This window comes from Bos javanicus, chromosome X, assembly GCF_032452875.1.
Source record: "Bos javanicus breed banteng chromosome X, ARS-OSU_banteng_1.0, whole genome shotgun sequence".
In the NCBI taxonomy this organism is placed as follows: domain Eukaryota; kingdom Metazoa; phylum Chordata; class Mammalia; order Artiodactyla; family Bovidae; genus Bos; species Bos javanicus.
Genome location: NC_083897.1, coordinates 143,715,945 through 143,736,220, shown reverse-complemented (window position 1 = coordinate 143,736,220; position 20,276 = coordinate 143,715,945). Strand labels below are relative to the sequence as shown.

The following is a 20,276-nucleotide window of genomic DNA, read 5'->3' as shown; positions in this document are numbered from 1 at the left end:
AGAAGGTGGGTCATGCTGGCTCCCCATGACATCACCACCAGCCAATCAGAAGATGGTCAGCAGTTGATCACACACCCTGGGACCCTCTGCCACACTCTGTCTTTAAAAAAAAGCGATTCCCAGAAGGTCTTCAGGGACCTTGAAATGAACCTGAAATGAACTCTTCCGGGTGTTCAGGTCTTCTGACCATGAGCTGCTTGTCTGTTTACTTGGACCTACACGGGGTGCCTTGCAGATAAACCCACCTTTCTCTGCTTCTCTCTCTTTCTGCATCCATCTTTACCTCTCTGTCTCCTTCTCTCAACAAAGGTCCATCTAGTCAAAGCTATGGTTTTTCCAGGAGTCACGTACGGATGTGAGAGTTGGACTGTAAAGAAAGCTGAGTGCCCAAGAATGGATGCTTTTGAACTGTGGTGTTGGAGAAGGCTCTGGACAGTCTCTTGGACTTGAACGAGATCCAACCAGTCCATCCTAAAGGAGACCAGTCCTAGGTATTCATGGGAAGGACTGATGCTGAAGATGAAACTCCAATACTCTGGCCACCTGATGCAAAGAGCTGGCTCATTTGAAAAGACCCTGATGCTGGGAAAGATTGAGGGCAGGAGGAGAAGGGGATGACAAAGGATGAGATGGTTGGATGGCATCACCGACTCGATGGACATGAGTTTGAGCAAACTCCGGGAGGTGGCGATGGACAGGGAGGCCTGGCATGCTGCAGGCCATGGGGTTGCAAAGAGTCGGACACAACTGAGCGAGTGAACTGAACTAAAATGAACTGTTTTGTGTCTCTCTCTGTCGGCTTCCATCTCTTTCTGCTTCTCTCTCTCTCTGTTTCTCTCTGTCTCTCTCTGCTTCTCTCTGTCTCCTTCCCTTTTCCTCCTCCCCTCCTGCCCACACAGGTCCAGAGTGGAGCTGGAAGTGGTACCACGACCCCGTGATTCCAGAGAAGGCAAGCATGTCACTGCTGCTTGGCACTGGCAGGACTCCGTGCTTGGATCCTCTTAACATCCCCAGTCTCTGTCCACGCCATTGGGCTGGGTACCAGCTCCGTCCAGCTGCTGAGGCTGCATCTCGGGGAGGGGCCCCTGGACCAGGCAGGCGGGCAGGCAGGTGTTGGGGGGAACGGATGTTCTGAGATGCACGTCCACCAGCTTCTCCCCCCTCCCAGACCCCGAGTGCTCTGAGAAAGGGTAGCCGGGGACACCTCTGCCTGAGAAGTAAACAACAGAGCTCAAGGGCTTGGTGGATCTCAGCAGCTCTGTTATTACTTTTTTAAAAAATTTCGTCTGGAACACACGGATAACTCACTTGGAATTTTAATGTGCATCCCAGCTCTGCTGTTCTAAAAGCTAGTTGCACGCGGCTTTGAACGGTTTAGTCTTTGGAGCGGGGCCTCGGGATCCACAAAGGACCCTGGTCTCCAGGGGACCCTGGCAATGTCTGGGGACGTTGGGACACAGACACCCAGCGTCTGGGGTGTTACCACGGTGGTGGGGCTCCCGAAGTGTGGTGGGGGGTGACCAGGGATGCTGCCCCATCCCCACGGTGCCCAGGACACCCCACGGCAGAGTCCAGCCCCAGACGTCAGTAGGGCTGAGGCTGAGAAACCTTGACTTAGCTTAAGAGACGCAGTCTGTCTGTCTGTCTGCGTATCCATCACCAACCTCTTATCTACCATCACCTAGCGCCTATTTTTGTTTTCTGTTTTCATCCTTCCTTCTACTAGCGCCACCTGGGAAGCCCAGGAGATGCAGGTTCCGTTCCTGGGTCAGGAAGATCCCCTGGAGACATAAATGGCAACCCACCCCAGTATTGGAGTTTTCTCCAGGATTCTCCAGGATTGTGAGAAATCCGAAGTGCAGGCATGTGGCCACTTGGTCCTGTTTCCGGGCCATGTCCTGATGTCCCTCTGCAGATTCGCGAACCTCTCCGACACGTCCATTCGCCGGTGTGACCCACTGGGGCTCCGGCCACCACTTTCCAAGCGGAGAGTTGCCCCCTGCACCGCCTGGCGATGCTTTTGGTCATTTCCCTCGAGAAATAATTCTGCATCTCTAACGTGACCACTTGCCGTGTTCCCCAACACCCCAGGCAGGTCCTGAAAGCGAATCCCATGCTTCTGACAGCTTCTGGTGTTCTCTGAATCACCGTGGACAGTTTCATAACTCCTTCCAGCCCCATGGCCAGCACACCATCACTCATGCGATGCCTCTGAGGTCCTTCACCATCTCGGAAATAGATTGCTGCATTTCATCCTGCTTTGGTACTTGTAACACCCTGCATGGAAAGAATTTCAAAGACTGGCAGGAAATAATAGAACCCAACGGGGTCTGGGCTTCCCAGGTGGCTCAGCATGTTAACCAACCTGCCTGTCAATGCAGGAGAAGAGGGTTCAATCTCCGGGTCGGGAAGATCCCCTAGAGGAGGAAATAGCAACCCACTCCAGTGTTCTTGCCTGGAGAATCCCACGGACAGAGCAGCCTGGTGGGCTACAGTCCACGAGGTCACAGAGAGTCAGACACGACTGAAGCGACCGAGTAACAGGGTCTGTTTCTATTACGAAGGTTGTTGGAACTCTTCCTATTGTTGCTCCTTCCTCCCCTTCAGAGATGGAGTTTTGAAAGGAAGCAGGGTTTCCGCTACAAGGGAGCATTAAAGCCTGCTTGCGTTTGCCAAGGACACCTTGCATGCTCAGTCACTCCGTCATGCTCGACTCTTGCGACCCCATGGACTGCAGCCCACCAGGCTCCTCTGTCCATGGGATCCTCCAGGCAAGAATACTGGAGTGGGTTGCCATTCCCTTTTCCAGGGGATCTCTTCCTGACCCAGGGATGGAACCCAGGTCTCCCACATTGGCAGGCAGATTTTTACCACTGAGCCACTAGGAAGTCCACAAGTGACCATTTTATGGTTTCTTCCCCTCAGGATATCCTTGAATGAAAAATTCTCAATGCATCTACACATCTGGCAGCGTGGTAGACCAGAAGTCCCGAAGGGTCCTTGAAGGACAATTTAAGCCCATTCTGGGTAAATGCATTCCTGAACTCACGACAGTAAAATGATTATAAACCCATTTCAGTTACCCATGAGGGTTAAGAGGAGCCATGCAAATAAGACTGCATCTGTGAGATCCACCCAAGTGTCAGAAATGAGGACACTGTGACCAGAAATATGAAAAGTCAAAAATTAAGGGCAGGCGTCAAACACGGGAAGTTCAACATGACCTCCTAGGAGGAAGGCTAAGAATTATAAAGAAAAAAGGGAAGAAATAGATGCAGTTGATATCACCAGAAGTTGTAAGTTAGCAATAAACTCAAAGAGTGCTAGAAGTTAGTGAACCTCAGAAAATGCTTCATTGAAAGTGAAAGTCGCTCAGTCGTGTCTGACTCTTTGCGACCTCACGGACTATACAGTCCATGGCATTCTCCAAGCCAGAATACTGGAGTGGGTAGCCTTTCCCTTCTCCAGCAGATCTTCCCAACCCAGGGATCGAACTCTGCATCACAGGCGGATTCTTTACCAGCTCAGCCACCAGGGAAGCCTAAGAATACTGGAGTGGGTAGCCTATCCCTTCTCCAGGTATCTTCCCAACCCAGGAATCAAACCTGGGGTCTCCTGCATTGCAGGTGGATTCTTAACCAACTGAGCTATCAGGGAAGCCCTAAAAACAAAGGTTGCTAAGTTGAGTTATAGTTCTGTGCCATGACTCGCTTCATTGAAGAGAGCCTCAGAGACTGGAGAGTTCTCAAGCTTTTTACTACGCATGCATACTCCCCTACCACACATGCAGAGACCCAGGACATTGTTATGTCTGGGACAATGTTTATGCTCTTGTGGCCTTTGTTAAACAAACCGGTAGGATAGCGGTACCCAGACAACACCACACACACAACTTCAACAGGTTTCTTAAATGACAAATTTAGTGACTATAGAGCCTGGATGGAAAACCATGCCTGGCATGGATTTGCCCCTAAGTGTCCCTCAGACAGAATGCATAGGTCTCACTGTCCATTCGGCAAACCCGGGTATAGACAGGGCACATGTTAGCAGCATCAGTTGATGGAAGAAGAGTCAGCAAGACAGACACCAAAAAGCTTAATGATGGCACTCATTGTGAGACCTGACCCATCCTGAGGACCAGGCCACTTGGGAAAACAGGCATGGCGCTACCTCCCTGACCCATCCTGTGGGTCTTCAGAGAAGCTTCCTCAATCAGCCTCCCAAACCCTCCAGCCTTGGAGGGAGCCTGGTGCAACTCCTATGGTTGTATTTCCTCAAAGCCAAGGTGAGAGGTGTTTATGAAATAGACACCCTCAATATTCAGTTGGTATCAAGACAGAGGAACTGGGTCACATTTGACACAGACCTGCATTTGCAGAGCTCACTTCCATGAAAAGTGCCTCTTATCACATCCAGTACATCCCCGGTTTCTGGGCATTGGGACTTTATATCCTTGGGGCTATTACTCATCCCACCCTAGATGGCTAGCTCCTTTAGGACAAGAGCTCTGTGGCACTCAACAGGGAGCTCCATCCAGTGTTTGCTCAGAGCCTGGCTGGGTAGCCCTACTCTACACACGGTTGCTGGAAGGATGGATGGATGGATGTGTGAGTGGATGGATGGATAGATCAGCAGTTGATTTATGGATGGATGGATGCGGGGGTGGATGGATGAAGGATGGATGGATGAAAACATGGAAGGATGCTGGATGGATGGATGGATGAAAGCATGGACGGATGAATAGGTGAAAGGATGGATGGGTGAATGGACACATACATGGATGGACTGGTAGATGGATAGATGGGAGGACAGATGGATGGATGGAAGGATGGATGGATAGGTGGGTGGGTGGATGGGTGGATGGATGGATGGAGAGATAGATGATGGATGGATGAATTGATGCATGGATGGATGGATGGGTGGATGGATGGATGGATAGGTGGGTGGGTGGATGGTTAGATGGATAGATGGATGGGTGGATGGATGGAGAGATAGATGATGGATGGATTGATGGATGGATGGATGGGTGGATGGATGGAGAGATAGACGATGGATGGATGGATGGATGGATGGATGGGTAGATGGATGGAGAGATAGATGATGGGTGGATGGATGGATGGGTGGATGGACAGATGGATGAATGGAGAGAGATGGATGGATGGATGGTTAGATGGATAGATGAAGGATGGATAGATGAAAGGTTGGATGGATGAATGGACACAAAGATGGATGGACAGGTAGATGGATAGATGGGTGGATGAATAGATGGATGGGTGGATGGATGGATGGATAGGTGGGTGGGTGGATGGATAGATGGATAGGTGGATGGATGGAGAGATAGATGATGGGTGGATGGATAGATGGGAGGATGGATGGAGAGATAGATGATGGGTGGATGGACAGATGGATGAATGGAGAGAGATGGATGGATGGGTAGATGATTAGATGAAGGATGGATAGATGAAAGGTTGGATGGATGAATGGACACATAGATGGATGGATGGGTAGATGGATAGATGGGTGGATGGATGGATGGATGGGTGGATGGTGGATAGATGGGTGGATAGATGGGTGGGTGGATGGATGAATGTGTGGATAGATGGGTGAGTAGATGGATAGATGGATGGGTGGATGGATGGGCGGATGGATGGGTGGATGGATGGAGAGATAGATGATGGATGGATGGATGGATGGAGAGATAGATGATGGGTGGATGGATGGATGGATGGGTGAATGGATGGAGAGATACATGATGGATGGAAGGATTGATGGATGGTTGGATGGATAGATGGGTGGATGGATGGATGGATAGGTGGGTGGGTGGATGGATAGATGGATGGATGGATGGGTGGATGGATGGATTGATGGAAGGAGAGATAGATAATGGGTGGATGGATGGATGGATGGGTGGATGGATGGAGAGATAGATGATGGATGGATGGATGGATAGATGGGTGGATGGATGGATGGATAGGTGGGTGGGTGAATGGATAGATGGATGGATGGATGGATGGAGAGATAGATGATGGATGGATTGATGGATGGAGAGAGATGATGGGTAGATGGATGGATGATGGATGGATGGATGGGTGGATGGATGGATGGATAGATGGGTGGATGGATGGATGGATAGGTGGGTGGGTGGATGGATGGATGGGTGGATGGATGGAGAGATAGATGATGGACGGATTGATGGATGGATAGGTGGATGGATGGAGAAATAGATGATGGATGGATGGATGGGTGGATGGACAGATGGGTGAATGGAGAGAGATGGATGGATAGGTAGATGGATAGATGAAGGATGGACAGATGAAAGGTTGGACGGATGAATGGACACATAGATGGATGGATGGGTGGACGTATTGAGAGTCAGATGATGGATGTATGGATGCATGGATGGATGGATGAGGCGGATATTCCCATTGGTGAGCAGAACTCACTGATGCTACATGGAAGGGACGAACAAGCAGCCTTACTGACGAATCACACACTGTGGGTCCACCTACTGAATCATTTTGCCCAGGGGCAAAAGGTCCTCCATCCCTGTGCGTGTCCACACCACCCCCTCCCAGGCTCCCCGAACATCACTGCCAGGCTCAAACCCAGAATCCCAGTGCTCATGATGCCTCGGATTCAGCCGTACTCACCCAATGGTGCACAGGACCTCTCCAGGTGCTGGACAGTGTCTCCGAGCTCTGAGGAATGTTCCACAGTCAGGTGTGGAGGGAACACGGTAACTTCTCCAGAACCGAGTTCTCTCTCTCCCCTGGTGAACAAGGGCTTCCCGGGTGGCTCAGGGGTATAGAATCTGGCTGCCAATGCAGGAGACGTGGGTTAGATATCCTAGGGTCAGGAAGATCCCCTGAAGAAGGGACTGGCTATCCACACTCCTGGATATCCATTCTTGCCTGGAGAATCCCATGGACAGAGGAGCCTGGAGGGCTACAGTCCACAGGGTTGCAAAGAGTCAGACACGACTGAGCGACTGAGCACGCACACCCGCCCACCCAGTGGATGAATGACATAAAGGCAGTCATGAGATGAGACGGGGCCATCTGAGGCCAGGATCCTGCAACGTTCCACTTGACCTTGGAGCCTCTCTTTGCTCAAGGATTATGGAATGTCCCAGGGATTCTCAAGAGACTCAGCAAGAACAAGAACTCAGCAAGCTTGTTCTCTCAATGACAAAGGATGGCAGCTTGGCCAACTTCCCCATCCTGAGCCTGTACTTAGGAACCACCTTGGTGATGATGGGGAAGAGTAGCTGGTGCCTCAAGCCATGCAATGACTCTCTGGTGACACACAAACCTCAAAGGCTGGGGTCTTCCTATAAGTCAAGATTCTACTTCTTGGAACATCATTCTGGCTGTTTGGAAATATTAGATGAGGCATGTCTCCATCTTGGTTTCAACACAGGAAGTAATCCTAGTTCTCAAACAGGACAGTCATGGCTATAGGACTTAGCAGAATATCTGAGCAGTTCTGGGAGGTGCCAGCATTCAGGGCTGAAAGCTGCATCTCTGTGGGTCTCAAACTTGTCTGAGCAAGATGATGGCTTGAGGAGGTCTAATAAATGCTGATGCTCCAAGGGATGAGTTTGGGAATTCTGTTGAAGGCGAGGCTGAGCGTTAATTGTTTTCAGAGGCTCCCCTAGTGTGCACCCAAAACCCACTAGCCTTACCGGACCTTATCATCATTCAGTCTCCAAGTCATGTCTGACTCTTTGTGACTCCATGGACTGCAACATGCTAGGCTTCCTTATCCCTCGCTGTCTCCTGGAGCTTGCCCAAGTTCATGTCCACCAAATTGGTGATGCCATCCAGCCCTCTCATCCTCTGTCACCCTCTTCTCCTCCTGCCCTCAATCTTTCCCAGCATCAGGTCTTTTCCAATGAGTTGGTTCTTCACATCAGGTGGCCAAAGTATTGGAGCTTCAGCTTCAGTCCTTCCAATGAGTATTCAGGGCTGGACCTTGGGGATGGTCTTCACCACCCGCGACAGGCTCGAACACATGGATGCTTTGATGGCGGAGAGGATGCGCTGGGGGTGGGGGTGTCCTTATCGGCTGTAGACTTGTTTCTCTTTCTTGAGGTTGGAAGGAATGTGAGCAAAGAAGGCTATAGCATTTGCAGTTCTGGTGCAAAATGAAACTGTGTATTCCTTGTTTTCACTTCATTAAGAACTTCAAGATGGTGGCCGCAGAGCATTAAGGCAATAGACGTTCTTCTGAACCCAGGGTCCTGTGTAGCTACATGGGTCAGTCAACCAAGAAAGTAACTCTACATATGTATACAGGAAGCTGTGATCTCCATGGTTTTCCAGGTCATCAGAGAAGGAACTAATGTTTTCTGAGTTTTCAAGCTTTCTGGTTCATGTAGGATGTAGTGGATTGAATACTGTCTACCAAAAATTATGAGCACGTCTTAATCCCTATTATTGGTGGATAGGACTGTTGGCAAAAGGGTCTTGGCAGATGTAACTAATGAGGGATCTTGAGCTGAAGAGATCATTCTTGACTATCCAGATAGAAGTGAAGGGTCTGAGATGAGGTTCCTCCTGGATGGAGGTGGCCCTAAACCCAGAGACAGGGTCTTTATAAGACACAGAAGAGGAGAGACACGGACACAGAGGAGAAGTCACGTGGAGATGGAGGCAGAGACGGGAGGGAGGTGGCCACCAGCCCAGGGACGGATGCCTGGAGCCCCTGGAAGCTGGAAGAGGCAGGGAGGACCCTCCCCTGGAGCCTCTGGATGGAGCTCAGCCTTGGGACACCATGACCATTTGAGGACCATCTCCAGGGCTAGGGGAGGATGGATGTCTGTTGTTTTTAGCCACGCGTTTGGGGTCCTTAGTTACAGCTGTCCCAGGACCCTCGTGTAGACAGCACAAGAATGAGCTGGGTGAATCAGCAGGGTCGTCCACGGGGACCACGGGCCCCCGTCACACAGAGATCCAAGCGATGAGTCACTGGGACCCACCAATCGTCTTGTGGGTTCACATGGTGGTTGTCATTCTGCAGCAGGGAGGAAGGAGGTCAGGGATCTCTGACCCTTGGCTTCCACTGTCTCTATGACCTCTGCCTGCTCTCTTCCTGGTGCCGGTCCCCCGTGCCCGGAAGACTCCTTGTCACACCACGGCTCTCATGGGAAGGGTGTCGGGATGTCTCTTATCCAAGGAGACGTCCTGCAGAGTCAGGGCACCTACAGAAGTCTCTGGCTTCTTCCTTTTGGGCCACCACGTGGATAGTCCTGTGAGCTGATGTCCCATCTCTGCCAATCATAGCCGCACATGGGCGAGACGGTGAGGACCTCAAATGCACATGTCCTCGTCTCCTGCTCGTTTACACTAACGCCTCCTGGTCCCGCGACACCGAATCCGTTGCATCCTGTTCATCTGTAATGAAAACATGGTCTCTGGAGTTAGACACACCTCAGGGTTCCATCCAAGGGCCACCAGGACCTTGAAACGAGGTCAGACATTGAGTCTTTTGGGGGCAATTTCCCACCCACTTGATGGATTTACAATTCTCCCCACGACACCCGGTGTCCACATACTACGGACCTTGGATAAGTCTGTCCTCCCTTTTTGTAAATAAAGTTTTATTAGAACACAGCCACACACGTTAGCATTGTGTCTGTAGCTCCTTGTGTGTTGTATGGAAGAGCTGAATAGTTGTAAGAGAAAACATATAGCCCTGCCATAGGAAGATATCTATTAACTGGTCATTTACGTAAAAAGTTGGCTCTCCTGGAATGCTATCTATCTGAATATCATCACTCATGAATATCTATCCATCCATCCATCATATCTACCTATCCACTCACCCATCCATCATCTGTATCATCCATCCAGCATATCTATCCATCCACCCATCCATCACATCTATCATCAACCCTGAATATCTGTCTATCCATCCATCCTATCTCTCTGTCTGTCCGTCCACCCATACATCCATCCACCCATCATGTCTATCATTAATCTTGAATATCTATCATATCTGTCTATGCAACCATCATATCCATCCATCCCTCCATCCATCACACCTATCATCAATCCTGAATATCTATCCATCCATTCTATATGTCTATCTATCCATTCATCATATCTACCTATCCAGCCATCCATCATATCTGTCAATCCATCATATCTATCCATCCATCCATCCATCCATTCATCACAGCTGTCTATCATCAATCCTGAATATCTATCCATTCATCCTATCTGTATGTCCATCCATCCATCCATGTCTATCATCAGTCCTGAATATCATCATATCTGTCTACCCAACCATCATATCTACCCATCCATCCATCCATGTATCCATCATACCTATCATCAATCCTGAATATCTATTTATCCATCTGTTCTATCCATATATCTACCCAACCATCATATCTACCCATCCATCCATCACACCTATAATCCTAACATCTATTTATCCGTGCATTCTATCCACATATCTATCCAACCATCACATCTATCTATCCATCCATCTACGCATCATGTCCATCAATCCTGAATATCTATCCTATCTCTCTGTCTATCCAACCATCATATCTACCCATCCATTACACCTATCATCAATCCAGAATACCTATCCATCCATTCTGTCTATCTACCCAACCATCTTATCTAACCATCCATCCATCCATCCATCCATCCATCGTCTCCATCATAAGTCCTGAATATCTATCATATCTATCCATCCATCTAGCATATCTATCTATCCTGTATATCTATCAATCAATTGGTGTCTACCTATCTCTATAATGTATCTATCTTTCTATCCATCTCTTTCCATCTATCATTCTATATGTCTACCTAAATATCATCTAGCCAGCATCTATCTACCTATCCATCTGTCTGAATATAATGCCTAATATACATCTATCTACCTACCTATCCATCTATCTACCTAAACCATAACATCCAGGTACCTGATACTCTTTTAGAACAGAGAGCTGAATGAATGAACAGATGAACCGATGAGTAAATGATGTCCATGAAAGGCTCTTGCACTATATCTTAGAACACAAATCTCTAGAATCTTTTCCTGTCTTTTGCTTCTAAAGAGAAGCAGAGCTACCGAGGAGAGGTGGAAGCAAAGCCCCCATGAGCACGCCATTCTCCAGGCAGATGGCGACAAGCAGACAGGGGAATGAAAACGCACACGTCCCGGGAGGGTACCATTCGTGGCGGTGCTCCTACACCAGGGGCCATGTGCGTGCTGAGGATGTGGTGAGTTTCTGGGGACAGTGTCAGGACAGCTGTGTCCTGTGACTCAAAGCTGTGCCGGGGACCCCTATGGGAGCTTCCTCTTGTGCAGTGCCACCAGGTGAATGGCATTGCCACAACACCCAACACCATGTGCCCAGAAGACCCATCACCAGAAATAAAGTTTGGGCAGTGTCCCTGCAGCCCCATCCACGCTGAAGAAGCAGGTATTAGGTGCCAAGACACAGCTTCGGCATCTTTGCTTAGAAGCAGATTTGTTTCAAGTTGAACACCTTTGCCGAGAAGCGCGCCCTGCCCCAGAGGCAGGAGACTGAGAGAGAATCCATTCTTGGTTGTCTTGAGTATTCCCAAGTGAGAACTGTGCTGTTCCTTCATGGTTTCATTAAGTGACCGTTGAATAAACACTTTGTCCCAGCAAAATGAACCCTCCTTCACTGCTGGTGAGAATGTAAATGGTGCACACTCTATGGAGAACAGGATGGAGGTTTCGCAAAAAATTAAAAAGAAGAGTTGCCGTATGATCTAGCAATTCCACTTCTGGTTGTTATACGCAGAAGAGGGGAAAACTCCAACTTGAAAAGATACACGGACCCCACTGACCACACCAGCACTATTTACAACAGCCAAAACGTGGAAGCAACCTAAGCGCCCATCGACAGGTGAATGGGTCAGAAAGATGTGGTGCACACACACAATGGAATAATGCTCAGCCATGAAAAGGAATAAAATAATGACATCAACAGCAATACGGATGAACCCAGAGATTATCACACTAAGTGAAGGAAATCAGACCCAGCAAGACAAGTACCATATGACACTCACTTATATGTGAAATCTAAAAAAAACCAAAAAATGATACAAATGAATTTATTTTCGAAACAGAAGGAGACTCACAGATATGGAGATCAGACTTGTGGTTCGCAGAGAGGAGAAGGTGGGGAAGGAATACATTAGGGATTTGGAATTAACACATGCAGACTACTGTATGTGTACAGCACAGGGAGTTAGATTCAATATCTCGTACTAACCAGTAACGGAAAAGAATCTGAAAAAGAATATGTGTGTATATATAGGATTGGGCAAAAAGTTCCCTTGGGTTTTTTCACGACGTCTTCAGTTCAGTTCATTCACTCAGTCGTGTCCGAATCTGTGACCCCATGGACTGCAGCACTTCCCTGTCCATCACCAACTCCGGGAGCTTGCTCAGACTCATGTCCGTCGAGTCAATGATGCCATCCAACCAGCTGGTGATGCCATCCAACCATAACATCTTATGGAACCTCAAACAAACGTTCTGGCTCACCCAAGGTATTTATAACTGAAATACTTTGCTGTCCACCTGAAAACTAACACAATATTGCAAATTAAGTATAGTTAAAGAAAATGTTTAAAAAAATAAACACTCCATTCTGGAAGCACGCTCTATCATCTTATACTCATGAAGTATAAACCCAAGTCTGCAAGAGCTGCTGGTTGCAACCCCAAGCCTAGTGTGCTGGAAGCCCGATGTCAGGTCTGGGGCCTCCATAGGATTCCACCTGTCGAGGGATGTCAGGTCTGGGGCCTCCATAGGGTTCCACCTGTCGAGGGAATATGGCTAGCTAACCAGCGGTCACTGGTCTTGAAGTCTAGGGTGCGGTCTGGCAGGAAACACATACAGTCATTTTGTTGGGATCCCACATGTCCAAACTCTCCACGCTAGACTCTGAGAACCCAAGAGCCGTTCTCAGAGACAGGATGGAGCCTTCATTGACCTGACTGGTGGGCATGGGTCCAGGCAAGAGTCCACCACCCTGTATGAGATGTTCATACGGGTCAACAACTGTGTAAGTTTCTCGTATCAAATCATGATCGTGGTATTGGTGTTCTGTTTGTCTTTTTAGCTGCTGTGTCTGGCTTTTTGCAACCCCATGGACTGTAACCCGCCAGGCTCCTCTGTTCATGGGATTTTCCAGGTAAGAAGACTAGAGTGGATTGCCATGCCCTTCTCCAGGGAATTTTCCTGACTCAGGCACTGAACCCTAGTCTCCTACAATGGCAGACAGCTTCTGAGCCACCAAGGAAGCCTTTTGGTGTTTTTTAAAAAACGGAAATTTATTCTCAGTTTTTTAATAATTTATTTATTTCACATTAAAATAATTTTTCTTTTGGCTGCACCATGTAGCATGTGGGATCTTAGTTCCCTGATCAGGGATCAAACCCACATCCCTGGCACTGGAAGCCTGGAGTCTGAACCACTGGACCACCAGCAGGGAAGACCATTGTCTCTCACTTCTTCAGATGCAGGGCTGATCTCCCTGCAGAGGCTCCAAGGGAGGGTCCTCCCTGCCTTTTCTGGCTTCTGGAGGCTCTGGGCATCCGTCCCTGGGCTGGTGGCCACCTCCTTCCCGTCTCTGCCTCCATCTCCACGTGGCTTCTCCTCTGCATCCATGTCTCTCCTCTTCTGTGTCTTATAAGGACCCTGTCCCTGGGTTTAGGGCCACCCCCGTTCAAGAGGACCTCATCTCAGACCCTTCACTTCACCATATCTGCAGAGAACGTATATTCACATAAGGCCCCACTTCTAGGCTCCACCCATCAGAACCCACTATCCTCCAGGAACATTTTCAGGCTAACGCAGGCTTCTCATTGATTGACTTAAAACCTTAGGAATCCATCCTCTCCCAGTCCTGACAACCAACCATCCATCGTCCACCAGTCCTGGAGACCAGACGTCTGAGGTCAAGGGGTCCCAGGGCTGAGCTCCCTCCGGAGTCTCCAGGAGAGGGTCCTTCCTGCCTCTTCCAGCTTCTGGGGGCTCCAGGTGTCCGTCCTGGGGCTGGTGGCCGCCTCCCTCCCGTCTCTGCCTCCATAGTCCCATAACCCCCTCCTCTTCCGTAACCAAATCTCCCTCCACCTATCTCTGATAAACAACCTCACGAGCACATTGGTAAGCAAGAACAACGTCCTATCTGAAGACCTCCATTATTATTGGCAGTGATTCTTGTCCCAAATATGAACACATCTGCACGTTCCCAGGTGGCAAAGTGGGAAAGAATCTGCCTGCTGATGCGAGAGACACAAGAGACTGGGTTCAGTCCCTGTGCCAGGAAGGCCCCCTGGAGAAGGAAATGGCAACCCACTCCAGTATTCTTGCCTGGAGACTACCCATGGACAGAGGAGCCTGGGGGGCTACAGTTCAGGGGGTCGCAAAGAGTCAGACATGACTGAGCGACTAAAAAGTGACAACCATATTCTGGCTTGAAGGATAACCCACGTCCTGCAGTATAATCCATACTCCAGGAGAAGGACATGCCCATATTGACAGATGATGAACGGAAAGGCAGAGAGCAGGAGAGAGGTTTCGTGTGCCCACTGAAGGGTGAGGGGACAGCACAGCTGCCGTTCTATGACCGAGACCCGAAAAGGTGGTGGAGGTGGTCCAGACGCCCACGTCCTGTCCACACCTGCATCCTAGAGAGCCCCATGGGGACTATGTCCCGGGCTCCCCTGGCATCATGTGTCCTACAGAATTACCTACCTCTCAGGAGATGGTCCTTCCATGAGTTGTGGGGTGAGACCCCTGGTGGGAGCCTTGGGGGCCACATATTAGCCCCTAGGAGCCGGTCCTCCTGAAGACGGTGCAGGGTCACATGACCCTTGATCAAGGCAGTAAAGAAGGAAGGCTCAAAGCGTCTGCCTTTCTGGGAGCCAGGAATCAGAGACGCATCTCTGGCACGATTCGTGTGTGAGAGAGACAGGAACCCAGGACATCCTCAAAGCTTCCAGACTTCCCTTGAAAGTGTGTGTTTCACCCAAAACGTGTCTATCTACCCCAGGGTCCCACAGCGCCTCTGCGCTTTAAGGAAGGAACACCGCCCATGAGGCTTGCAGGATTTAATGACTCAGAGCACCCAGTACAATTGGACACATAGTGGGGGATCACAGGATTCATGGCTGAGAACCACACCAGCTCAGGGGTCCACTCAGCATTCCCTGTTTCCCGTGAGTTCCCACCCGGGTCCCGACGGGAGACCCTCGGGGGATACAGAGCCCAGAGGGTCGGGGGGATGAGGGTGATGGAGAGATGCGGTTCAGTACAAACAGACCTGCGAGGGCGGCACTGACCGTGGTGTTCCCCGTCAGATCATGCTCTTCCCGGCAGACCGCTCCCGCTGAAGGTCTCCCAGGTCACATCAGCAATGCCCGTCAGCTGGCAGCTTCTGGCCCAGAGCTGCCGCTGAAGCTCTGGGTCGTACGTGGCCTCCAGAGACCGGGTCTCCTTCTCGTTGTAGAGATAGCGGCCACCAAGACCTTCCAGGGCCGGGGTGACCGCGGCGTAGACGGAAGTCCAGGCTCCCTCGTCTGGGGTCTGCAGGAAGAAGGAACGCAGAGGAAGATGCCAACTGTCAGAGCAGGTACACGGGGGTCTCGGGAGCCCACAGATGTCGAGAAGGAGACCCAGGGCCCCTTACCGGGGGCCCATCGACTCATCAAGTCAAGCCTGGCTGGCCAAGGCTAGGTGAGCTGGCACTCCAAGACCTCGCAATGGTGCGCCCTTGTGGGTTGCACATCCACATCGCTCTCATGCATCCCCACACACATGCACAAAGGGCCCCCATTCCTCTGGACGACCCAAAGGAAGCAGCCTCTAAAGAGAAGGCTGGATACATCTCAAGAGAGCGGAGCCCTGTGGCTACAATGAGAAGGTCTTTTTTTTTATGAAGGTGACTCACTCCAGGGCTGAGACAAAGTGCGGGTTCTGGGCACAGACCCTGAGTTTAAATACTCAGGTCTCCAGTCTTTTAATTTTTTTTTAATTCATTTTATTGACATATAGTTGATTTACGAGGCTTCCCAGGCAGTACTAGTGGTAAAGAACCTGCCGGCGATTGTGGGAGACTAGAAGAGATGCAGGTTCGATCCCTGGGTTGGGAAGATCCCCTGCAGAAGGGCATGGCTACCCACTCCAGTGGGCTGTACCAAGTCCCGTATGCTTGCCTGGAGAATTCCATGGACAGAGGAGCCTGGGAGGTTACAGTCCGTGGGGTCGTAAGGAGTTGGACCCACCTGAAGTGACTTAGCATGCGTGCAGAGTTGATTTACAAGGTTGGGTTAATTCCTGCCATGTAGGGCAGGCTCTATGAAACCAGAATACCAGCTCACTGGGTCAAAGCAGATGGCGGTTCAGCCTTGGGGTTGAACAAGTGCTATCTAGCAATTTTAGAGGAAACGTCCAGACGGCAGAGACGTTCTCGCTTTCCAAGCAGGGGAGGAGATACGGCACGAGAACCGGAAAGTCTGAAAAGGAGCTTGAAAGGCATTAGGGTGACAGGAGAAAAGTGGACGCTGGGTGGGAGGCAGAAGGTTGGAATGTAACACATGCTGAGCTTCTGGGCTTAGGGCTGGTGCCTGGGCGTGATCACTGGATTAGATGTGATGTGTGTGTGTGTGTGTGTGTCTCCACATATACAATGGAACACCACTCAGGCATCAAAAAGGAGGAAATGATGCCATCTGCAGCAACATGGATGCACCCAGACAATATCACGCTTAGAAACATAAGTCAGAGAAAAGCAGATACGGGATGACGTTACTTATATGTGGGATCTAACAGAGATGATACAAATGTACTGGTTTACAAAACGTACCTAGACTCATGGACACAGAAAACAAACTTATGGCTCCCAAACGGGAAACGGGTGGGGGACTGTAGCCCACCAGGCTCCTCTGTCCACGGGGATTCTCCAGGCAAGAATACGGGAGTGGGCTGCTATTTTCTTATCCATGGGACCTTCCCGACTCAGGGATAGAACCTCCATCTCCTATGTTAGAAGGCAGATTCTTTACCGCTGAGCCACCTAGGAATCAAGGAGACTTCTTTATCTTATTGTCAAGATAACGGTCGTTCTGGAGCTTGTCATTTTAAATAAACTTCTGGAAATCCACTCAACTCCCCCAACCCTGGTCCTTCTCCTGTGCCTGCATGAGTCTGTCTCTGGAAGCATGACCAGAAACAGATTCAGGCCAGGAGACAAGCCCATGGTCACATTTTCTAGATGGAGATAGGCTCAGAACATCTCCTGGGTAGTCATGGTGACAAATATCCTGTTGTTCTTGGTCAGATGGATTGACGTGGAGAGCTGCACTTCTGTGGCAAAAACATGGTTAAATCAGCTCGTGGACTGAGCCTGCTTCCTAAGTCGGTCATTCTCCGGGCTGAGATCCCAGGGGTCTGTGCCCAGAACCCTCACTTTGTGTTGTCCCTGGAGTGAGTCACCCCCACGGGAAAGACCCTCCTTAATGTAGCCACAGGGCTCCACTGTCTTGAGAGGCGTCCACTCCTGTCTTTAGAGGCTGCCTCCTTTGGGTCGTCCAGCGGGCATTGTCTGCGGAGGGAGGGGTCCACTTCCCCTACCCCTCGAAAATCCTCTTATCCGGGTAACAGTCCTTGTGATCGGCGTGTCCAACGGAACACAAGGACGGCTGTTTTAGGAGATGGTGCCTGTGGTGTCCTGGACATGAACTTGGGATGCACACTTTGCCAGAAACTCAGGTACGGTCCGGAGGGACGAGATGTCGTGGGATTCTGTCTGGTGATGTGACTCCCAAGCACAAACACACTGCACCCTCATGCGTACACACTCACATATACCCAGGCACAGACATTCACGGGCACACACACCCCCATGCACACACCGATATTCACATGCTCACACACACACCCCCATGCACACAAATGCATCTATATGGATACACAAATATTCACATGCACACACATATACCACCAGGCACATACATGCATTTACACACACATATATTCACATGCACACACTCACATGCACACACATGCATATGGACACACAAATATACACATGCACAGATATACTCAATGCACACACACCCAAGTACACACATGTATTCACATGCACACACAAATATTCACAGGCACACACACTCAGAGCACACACACCCATGCACACAAATGCATTTATGAGCACAGGCACACACACCCAGGCACACACATTCACATGGATACACATACCCTCAGGCACACACATGCATTTACACAGATGCACACAGACTCACAGGCACACACACCCATGCACACAAATGCACTTATATGCATGCAAACACATCCAGGCGCACACATTCACAAGTCTGCACATACATACACCCAGGCAGACACACGCATTTGTATGGATACACAAATATTCACATGCACACACACACACATTCACATGCATACCTTCACACACACACACATATCCCCAGGCACACACAAGCACTTAGATTCACAAATACAAATATTCACATGCACACAGATATATATTCAATGCACACACACATTCCCCCAGGCACACACATGCATTTTCACACACATACAACTATTCATATGCACACACACACAAAACACACAAGTATTTACATACAGACACACACATTCACATTTACACACATATATCTCTGGGAGTTGGTGATGGACAGGGAGGCCTGGCGTGCTGCAATTCATGGGGTTGCAAAGAGTCGGACACGACTGAGCGACTGAACTGAACTGATGTCCTCATGTACACACGTTCACACACACACATGCATACCCTTGCATGCACACACACAACATTCACCCAAGGTGGTCTTGACCATCCAGAGAGTTCTCTGACATAGAAAAGGGACATTTTTTTGAAAAGGAGCCATTCTCGGCACGCACACATCTCGTGGAGGATTAATCACATCCACTTATCCCACTTAAGCACATGATAGATGCCGGGCTAAAAACAGCCGCCCTCGATCACCTACAGAACATTTCCAGGCCTCAGGCAGATGACAGAGAGGAAGGAAATGAGATTTCATTTGTAATGTTTTAATTCCCAAATGTTTTGACAGCTCATGAAACGGACGGTTTTATGCATTTCTTCTTCCCCGCGTCTGACGTCACAGTCCTAAGTCTCAGCCACGAGGATCGTGAGACATCATGCCTGCCTGAAAGGAAGGAGGTCTGAGACGCTGAGAGCCACCAGTGTCAACATAAAGAAGGCAGAACGCTGACGAGTTAATACTTTTGAATTGTAGTGCTGGAGCTGCAGAAGACTCTTGAGAGCCCCTTGGACTGCAAAGAAATCCAACCAGTCTCTCCTAAAGGAAATCAGTCCTGAATATTCATTGGAAGGACTGATGCTGAAGCTGAAACTCCAATACTTTGGCCACCGGATGCGAAGAACGGACTCATTAGAAAAGACCCTGATGCTGGGGAAAGATTGAAGGCAGGAGGAGAAGGGGGCGACAGAGGATGAGATGGTTGGATGGCATCACCGATTCAATGGACATGAATTTCAGCAAACTCCAGGAGATGGTGAAGGACAGGAAAGCCTGGCATGCTGCAGCCCATGGGGTCATCAAGAGCCAGACGTGACTGAGCAACTGTATGAGAACAACAATATTTTTGTGGCCCCAAATACCAAGAAAGATAGTTTAGATAAGAGCTCCCACAACAGGAAGGGGCATTGGGTCGATGGCTGGGTATACACGCATGGAAAAAAGAAACCAAAATAAAAAGCAAAGAGAGCAGAGGGTGGGATTGAAACTGTGCTCAACAGAGCTGGGAGCTATGTGCTGCAGAGAAAGATGAATGTGTTATAATTACATAATTACACAGCCCTCTGCAGCATTGGAAACGCTTTCCCACATATTATGTCAGCGCCACTCACAACAATCTTAGGAGATGCCATTATCCAGAATTAAGAAATTACAAAGGTGAGGGGCAGAGTAGAGGGAGGGCAAGGGAGCAGCAGGGTGCACAGGATGGCCAGATCTTGGTTCTTCCAGAGACCCCAACCCTCCCCACCGTCCTCCTGAATCAGGATGGGCATGTCCCCCAAGCTCATGACCTGACAAGTCCCTTGCGTCTCTGCCAGAATCCCTGAAAGCTGCACTTTCTGTGTGTTCCTCTGAGTTGCGGACACACACTCTCAGCACCCCAGCTGGCACTGGAGGCAGAGACCCCACGGACACACCTCAGGGTCAAACCATCTTTCCTTCTCACCTGCCTGGTACCCCATTTCC

The 20,276-nt window shown here is 49.7% G+C and overlaps 1 protein-coding gene across 8 annotated transcripts in view; it reads right to left on the bottom strand.

The window, feature by feature from the left end:
* The window catches only part of DHRSX (dehydrogenase/reductase X-linked), a 263,342-nt gene that overhangs the window by 105,385 nt on the left and 137,681 nt on the right, over nucleotides 1–20,276 (bottom strand). For 2 of the 8 annotated variants that reach the window (XR_009734803.1, XR_009734804.1), the window contains exons 7-8: nucleotides 15,345–15,588; nucleotides 6,651–9,395 (exon numbers count right to left, since the gene is read on the bottom strand). Coding sequence is in view for 3 of the 8 variants with exons in the window: in XM_061408286.1 (XP_061264270.1) it covers nucleotides 15,364–15,588 (225 nt within the window). In the remaining 5 variants the exon portion in view is untranslated. The other 6 variants (XR_009734805.1, XM_061408286.1, XM_061408287.1 and 3 more) reach the window with 6 other exon arrangements.